The following is a 7,791-nucleotide window of genomic DNA, read 5'->3' on the forward strand; positions in this document are numbered from 1 at the left end:
TTGAAATATATAAGAAACTGGCTTATTTTGAAATTGCTGAGAATGTGAGAAATCTGCTTCTGTGAAAATGGCACATTTAGGGTGTTTTTAAGCAGCCTCTGTGCAATTCTCATGTTTCTTTTGGCCAAATTTTGTTGCTTTAGCCCTAAAACAAACAAACAAACMAAAAATGTAAAATATACTGTGTTTGGTAAAAGGTTCTACAAGAAACAATAACCTTATGTATATTTTATATAAAAACATAAATAGCCAAACACTACTTTTCTTGATTTTGAAATTCCAATGTGGCTTCAACTTTTCTGTAAACATATGCATGACAAATATTGTAATTCAGCATTGAAATAAGTTGTTTTTCTTATACAGACTTGATTTTAACAGTAATAAAAATGAGCAGGGAAAGGAAGACCTAGTATTAAGAAATAGCTTGAACTTTTTATGTTTACAATAATTTTCAGTTCAGAATTATTTTTGAATATAGGTATTTGTAATATAATTATTTAAAAATACTGGTATACTGATACTGGTAAAAATAATTTTATTATATTAGTATTCTTAGTTTTTCTTTGTTTAAAACAGGCTTGTACAAAATTGCTTATCATTACATTTAATTTTAGTGTTTTGTCATTTCATCTTTTTCTTAACGCCTCAGTTTCTGTAATCACATGATTTTGTGAAAATATCAACTATCACTTAAAAATGTTTCTAATCCTATTGATTGTAATAGAAAATTTCAAAATATGAGCAGACAGTATCCTAACAGCTTAGAAAGAAGCTGGGAGTGTTAAGAAAACTTACTGTTGTGCTTTCTTTGAGTCCAGCTATTTCAAACCAATTATATTATTTGGAGGGAGGGAGGTGATTTATTATTTTCCAATATTTAGACTTGGTAACACTTGAAAACAACATTTGCAGGTTCTCATGCCATCTTTACACTGTTGCAAGTGTTTAGCACCTAAAAATGAAGTGGAAAGGTACATAAGTGAAGAAGACTAGAGACCTTCCTGTCTTCATGATTGAAGACAAATTTTGTATAAAAAAGTGAACAATGYAAATGGGGAAAGGTACCTTTCTTCCCAGGTTTTATGTGTATTTATTAAATGTAGAAAATCTTTAAACTTTATTCATCTAATTTACTTGCATAAGTAGCCTATTTTAACCTGACAATCAATTTTTAAATCAGGTTCAAGGGATTTTACATGTATTAACAAAAAAAAAAAAAAAAAAGATTTTGGTTACTTGTTGCTCTAATGTTGTGTTTTTCAATTACTTCTTTCCCCCCTTCACAGATGAGAACTGCAAAGATAAATACTACAATTGCAACGTGGTTGTTCAGGCCCGGCTCTGTGTCTACACCTATTACAAAACAGCCTGTTGTGCATCCTGTACACGTGTGGCAAATCGACGGTCAGGGTTTCTAGGACGCAGATAACAGATACTCTATTACTCAAAGCAGCAATATCAGTCTTCACATGGAGTTTAAACAGTATTACTGTTTTGACCACAGCAAGTTCTTTCTTCATAAAGAGATGTTTTTGATATTGCTGAGCACATCAAGACTATGGTTAAATCTCACACCCTTTCAGTTACACTTAAAGTGCAGTTAYATATTTTTTAAAATGTTTGCTGTAAAACCATGATCTTTTTAAAGAATTAATTTTAAGGGTACTATTCTTTGCACCTGTTCATCAGATAGTCAGTTAAAGAACATACCAGCCTTACTATTGAAAAGTTAACGAAAAGCAAATCAGTCACAGGCAATTCTTGGAGATATTTGAGCAGTATGGATGCAGCTGCTGCATTATTTCCTGAGTGCTTACTCTTGCTTGGTATTTTGGACTGACTTAAATTAGAACAAATTAATGAAACACACRCATCAGAAGAATTATTTCACAAAAGCCAGTCCCTTGAAGACCGTTTATGATAAGTTTCTTAGCACCCTAATGTATATTTTTAATTTCTTCAGTCCGTGCATAATAAATTAGAGTTACTGTTAAGCTCTCTCAGTTGTACTTTTAACTAACTTCCTGTCCTCTAGCAGCAAATATATACATAGTAGACTGCCAAGAAGTGCCTTCATATTTAATTCATAAACTCTTGAAGTTACACTTTTCTAATTTTGTATGGATTTTAAAAGCAATATATTACCCACCACAGTGCCACTAGTGTCAAGACCTTTAAGGCTTTAGCAACTGCTGCTGTCATGAAATTGAGATTTAATGGTGAGAAGTCTTTGCTGGTATAAAAAAAAGTGATTGCTTCCATCAGCAAAATCTATTTCCTCTAGGATAGTTATTTCAGAGAGCTGGTATCTGGCCTAATATCTTGTCTCTGCACATTTGCTTAACTACCGTACTGAAGTAATGTATCCAGTGACTGGATATGTCACCAGTTTCTGAAGCAGCTGCCGAAAGATGTAGGCCTCTGTTTTATACCAGTCTGCTACTCTTAGGAGGAAGTAAGTGTGAGTGTGCTAGCTGAGCATCTATAATAAGGAGATCTTAACTGTAGAAACTACTTTTCAGGTTTTGAAAGATTATTACACYGTACTTGTCTTTGGAGTCAGTGTTTCATCCAGCAGATTTATTCGTATCACCTCTTTTATAYTAGTCAAGAATGGCTGGACTTAGACCTAAATTTGGGTGGTGATTTTTCATTTCTGCAATTACTATACTCAGTCTTCAGCTTTGCTAAAGGTAAACAGAATGTGCTATGCAGTGTAGATGAAAGTTGTTGTATTACCTGCACATTCTGTAACCTTCATGTGTGAGGTCTTTCCAATGTGTGAATAAGGCTGAGGAAGAAATTAATACCTCTGCTTGTTCAATTGTTTATTACAGCATATTGCTTTTAAATTAAATTAAATTAGTAAACTATGCATCTGTTTCCAAGGTGCCTGCTGTCTCAATTCAAAAACAGTTTTGATAATGTATATTAAGCCACTCCCAGTGGTGGGATAATAATGAGATTACGGTTTCCTGCTAGTGATTCAGAGGCATATTTGAGCCTCGTGTTGGATTTGTAACAAAGCCCATCCCGAGTGATCAAGCTATGTATCTGTTTTTATTTCCTTTTCGTTATTTGGGTGGAGGAGATGAGGAAGAGGAATAAGACAATGGGAGGCAAAGGTTGCTAGATGTGATACTAGTCGCATCACTTTGTGTACTGAAAGCTACAAGCACAGCAAGGTGGAACTCTTCTAGTCCAACAGCTGCCTTGGCTTGAGACAAACCTTGGATTTTTTTGATTCTGTCATTTGTGTAGAATATAATGAAAYAAGTATTTCCTCTGAAATTTGGAGTTGCTGTTTGTGATTAAAATCATTAAATGTCTTTGGCTGTTTCTGTACACCTTGATTTGGGCTTTTTCACTGTAATTAATAGATAAAAACGAAGAAGGTGTTTCTGCTTGAAATGCTGCTTAGAGAACTTTTCATTTGAGGTCATGTAGCTTTCTCAGTTTTATTCCATTGTATCATGAAGATAACAGAGAGATTTGTAATCATATTGTATATCATAGATTCTTGACCAAAGTGTGATATGCAGAAAGCGCAGCATAAAAATCTGTTGAATCCAGTATTTGTAAATACGTATTTTCATGTGCATGTCTCGTTGCAGCAAATCTTGACACACAGTATATAATTTTTACTGTTGTCTCTTTTGTCTCAAGGAAACGTATCCTGTCAGCTTGAGGGAAATATCTGTTCCATAAAAAGACTTGCTGAAACCCATACGGAGARTGAAATACAGAGAAATAACCAGGTTTGCAAACAATTCCTAAAGAATTACCTGCCTGCACACACTTTTCACTGTGAGGCAGCAGCAAATATGCATGCTACCCTGGTCTTTTCTAAAATTTGTTATTTTGCTCTAGAATAAATAGCCATTGGGATATTTTACAAGGATTGTGTTCTTGTAGGCTGCATTAAGCTGCCCCTGAAGTAAATAGAGCTCATGGAAGCTAAGTGTCAAATATATGCATACATGTAGCAATATAACCTTGTAGTACTTCTAAGGTGTATAGCTTTGTGATTTGAATGCGACATACAAATTGTTCCAGTAAAAGGTTTTGAAAGATTATGGCCAGTTTTCAGATATACCAGTTAAACYGTTTAATCATCTGATGATAAGGAGGCTGCCGGACTTTTACTGAACTTAGTCATTTATCGTCTCATGTATTAGTGTAACCAAAATAGTTGTTCCTGCAATATGAACTAATCAACCCTTCTTTCAGCACTTTGATGTGGGAGAACTACCTACCCAAGTGCTATGCTAGTATTTCACTGTCACACAAACTGCACTTTTGAAATTGTGACCATAGCAAGTGTTTATTTTAATAAACCAGTGTTAGCATGATGTTTACAGAGGGCCTGATTTTACTTTCATGATCTGATTGCAAATCAAAGGTGGCATTAATGAATCCATTGGCGTTAGATCGGGTGTAAAACCACTAAAAGCAAGAACTGATTCTGAATTTGAAAGTTACCTTTCCTTTTCTGGTATTTTAACACCAATCAAAGTCCCTTAGGTGGAAAAAAACACTGTTCTTGCCTTAAAGATTTTCAGTTTATATGATCCAGTCAGACCAGAGTAAGCATAGATCTACTGTTGTAGATCTTCGATTTACAAAGTCCTCTAAATCTAACTCCTTATGGRGGAAAAACAGCATGCAGCTTTCATGTCTTGCAGAGTATGAGTGATAAAGCCACATTGGCCAAAATCAATTCTGTCTAGAACCAGCTCTGTGTCTCAAGCGCTTTCCTCTTGGAATTGAGGACTCCAGTGCAGGTGTTCGTTATGTTATCAAGGGTCTAGCACACTTGGTGCCTCTAACTTCTTCTGTAGGAGCCTTTTTTGTGTATTTGGCAGGATTTCTGAACACTGAAAGTAAACTTCCTTAGTTCCTAACATAGCTTACAGAATATGTTTGTGGGTGCTACATTAGCTTCTAYGTAGAAAATGGAATAAAACAATTTTTAAATACCAGAAATGAAAAATCATCCACCAATATAATTTTTTGTGTGTTTTTAAGAAAACTTTACATCATTCATAGAAATAGTATGGGTGAAATTCCGACCTGGTGAAAGAGATAAAATTTCATACAAGAGAACTTGCACCAGGCCTGAACTTGGCTCTTTTGCCTCTCAGCTTTCAGTAGCTGCAAATTGTTAAGAATGTGTTACAGATCTTTTATATTTCCKTGTATTTTTAGTGTATTAGAAGACAGAACTGCTGCTGTGGAGAGGAAGGGAGCTTAGTTATTTCCTTTGGGGAATTAGTAATTTCCCTGTGACAGCCTGTCAGTGCTGCTTGCTGTTTTGTCCATGCTATATTTGGGTCTCTTGAGACCTAGTCCTGCAGTGGCCTTAGCAGGGGGTGAGTATAAATGAGCTTTTGAAGCCCATTGAAGTCACTCAGGCTCCAGATAGAGAGTCTAGGACTGGAGCCTTAACTGTGTGGATTATTAAACGTGCCTTGTGAGCTACAAAAAAACACCCCCTTTTTTATGTGTGTAACACTATTTTTGCTTGACCCTAACCTAGTAATTGATTTTGGCAGAAGGATATACTTTATGATAACTTATTTTGTTGTTATTTGTAAATACAAGATGTCTATGGGAAATATGTATTCTGAGCTGTGTCTATGGAACAAGCCACTGCACAAAAATATTTCAAATATTTAGAATAGGCAGATTTTTATGAAAAGGGACCTAATATGTATTTATTTACATATACCATTCACATTTTGTCCAGCTCTTTCATCRTACTAATCTAGCTTTTAATTGAATTTTATAGCACAGATATTACATATATATTTATGTATATATGTCATGCTGTAAATCCATAATACAAGTTTATAAACTTACTGATTAGCCAGTTCATTGAATGAGTTAAAGGGGGAATATAGATGAATTGCTTTCTGACTCGTTCAGGAATATGTATCCATGGCCGTGCACCTGAACCAGAACTGTACAGCATCCTTTTCATATTGTATACATTTTCTCTTTGATGAAAAAATGTTAACTATTTTTGTTTATGACTAATTTATTTTTATTATTGTGGAAAATAAAGTAATTAAAGATGAACTTATGCGACATCTTGTATTTGTTACTTGGTTGATTTGTTCTTCCTGTGTCATTGTTTCTTGAGTATTAAGCACAAGTGTCAGTAAGGAAATCCTTACTCATTTACCCTGGGCAAGATAAAACCATGTCACGGAAGGCTACAAACCTATGTTACAACCTTACAGAAGTGACAGCAACATCTGGATAGACTCTCCATAATGATAATCGTACATATTACAAATGGGAAGGAAGGCCATTTCGTGGTGGTCCGTCCTCTTCTGGTCATTCCCTATGCAGGTTTGCTCCCTGTATATTCTCAACTTGATTGTCAGTTTGCAGAATAAGGCTCTGTCACGTCCCCTATCTAAGCTCATCAGAGGAGGTGATTGATAACATTATGATTTAAATGCTAACTGGTTAGTTTTCTCTAATTCTTGTGATTTTCTTTTACTCCTCTATAAAGCTGTTTTCTTAGGACACACCTTGCATACCTGATGTTGAAAACACAGAAGTCTCTGCTGCAGTCTCAGCTGCAGCGGGTCATGCTGTGAAATATTCCCAGAGGCTGAATACAAATTCCCTGGAGCAGTAATGCCTGCTATACCTTTGTTTAGCTGCCATTCTGAGTTTTAGAATCTTATGATCTTTCTGTAATTGTTTTTGCTTTCTATTAAATAACAAAGTACTCCCAGGACAGATGCAGCTAAATTATGTTCATATAGTAAAACAATGTTTTAAAGTTTGTAGAGTGTTAACAGAATGTGCAGGCTGTAGGTAGAATTTCTGTTGGTAGGTGATCTAGCATYGTACTTTTTTCCCCCACTCTTGCATAACTATACCTGAAATGTAGACATTTCATTACAAATTTCATTATACTTTCACTATTAATTAGTGAAATTCCAAGGGAGAAACAYAGTACCCAAAGCTTTTTTAGAAATCARTTAYGCATGTCTTTCCATTTGTCATCTTTTCTGTTGAGAGAAATTCTACATRGTTCAAGAAAAGTGGAAGTTTCCTGTATTTGAAATTCTGGTGTTTTTTTCTAAAATACAAAATTATTTGTATTGGAAAGGAAAAAAAAAATGTGGTATGCACACAAGCGCAGAGATCACACAATACTGGTCCTTACAGAGCAGTACAAGTTCAGGTGTTTCCCTCAGCATCTGCTAGGACTTCAGTTAAACAAATTAGTTTAATACTTAAACAGCAGAGAAATGTTGCWAGTGGAGTTTGGCCAATAGTATCAACATTATGCTGGAGGATTAAAATTCTCTTTTATTTTGTTTGTAATTGACCTGTTTAACAATGTACACGTGTAGCAGTGTGCTGTGAGACATGCAGAGCCTTTCATGCTCCTTGCCGCACCAGACTTACTGGAGTAAGTAGSGCTCTGCCTTAGCTTACGTTCGAGAGCTGAGACGGCAAAGTCCAGAGCTGAAAGCATGCAAAGGTATTTCTAAAATTAGAGCCAAGACTTTGTCATTAAAGGGCTGCCACTGCTATTTTCTCTGTGGACCAGGCAACCTGTAGTATATCCCTACTGTGCTGTTTTCTTAGAGCTATTGGACAACTGTTCTTCTTTTTACCCTCCATACTCGACAGCTGAAGTCACACCACTATCTCCTGTTAGCGCTTTTAATGTTTGTGTGAACAAAGAAAAACTCCGTTAGCCTTCAGGAAAAAAAAAATGTGTATTTCTGGAATCTTGGTGTCAGTTCCGTTCATGTAGCT

At 35.4% G+C, this 7,791-nt stretch overlaps 1 protein-coding gene across 1 annotated transcript in view; it reads left to right on the plus strand.

Moving 5' to 3' along the window:
• THSD4 (thrombospondin type 1 domain containing 4) overlaps positions 1–6,081 on the plus strand; it is a 359,658-nt gene extending 353,577 nt beyond the window's left edge. Inside the window, exon 17 of the mRNA XM_085303323.1 lies at positions 1,287–6,081. Coding sequence (XP_085159449.1) covers positions 1,287–1,429 — 143 coding nt within the window. The 3' untranslated portion in view covers positions 1,430–6,081. The remainder of the gene's footprint in view (positions 1–1,286) is intronic.
• The last annotated feature ends 1,710 nt before the right edge of the window (positions 6,082–7,791 follow it).

The sequence above is a fragment of the Rhea americana genome, unplaced genomic scaffold, assembly GCF_003343005.1.
Source record: "Rhea americana isolate MKP2758 unplaced genomic scaffold, rheAme1 scaffold_2, whole genome shotgun sequence".
Lineage (NCBI taxonomy): Eukaryota > Metazoa > Chordata > Aves > Rheiformes > Rheidae > Rhea > Rhea americana.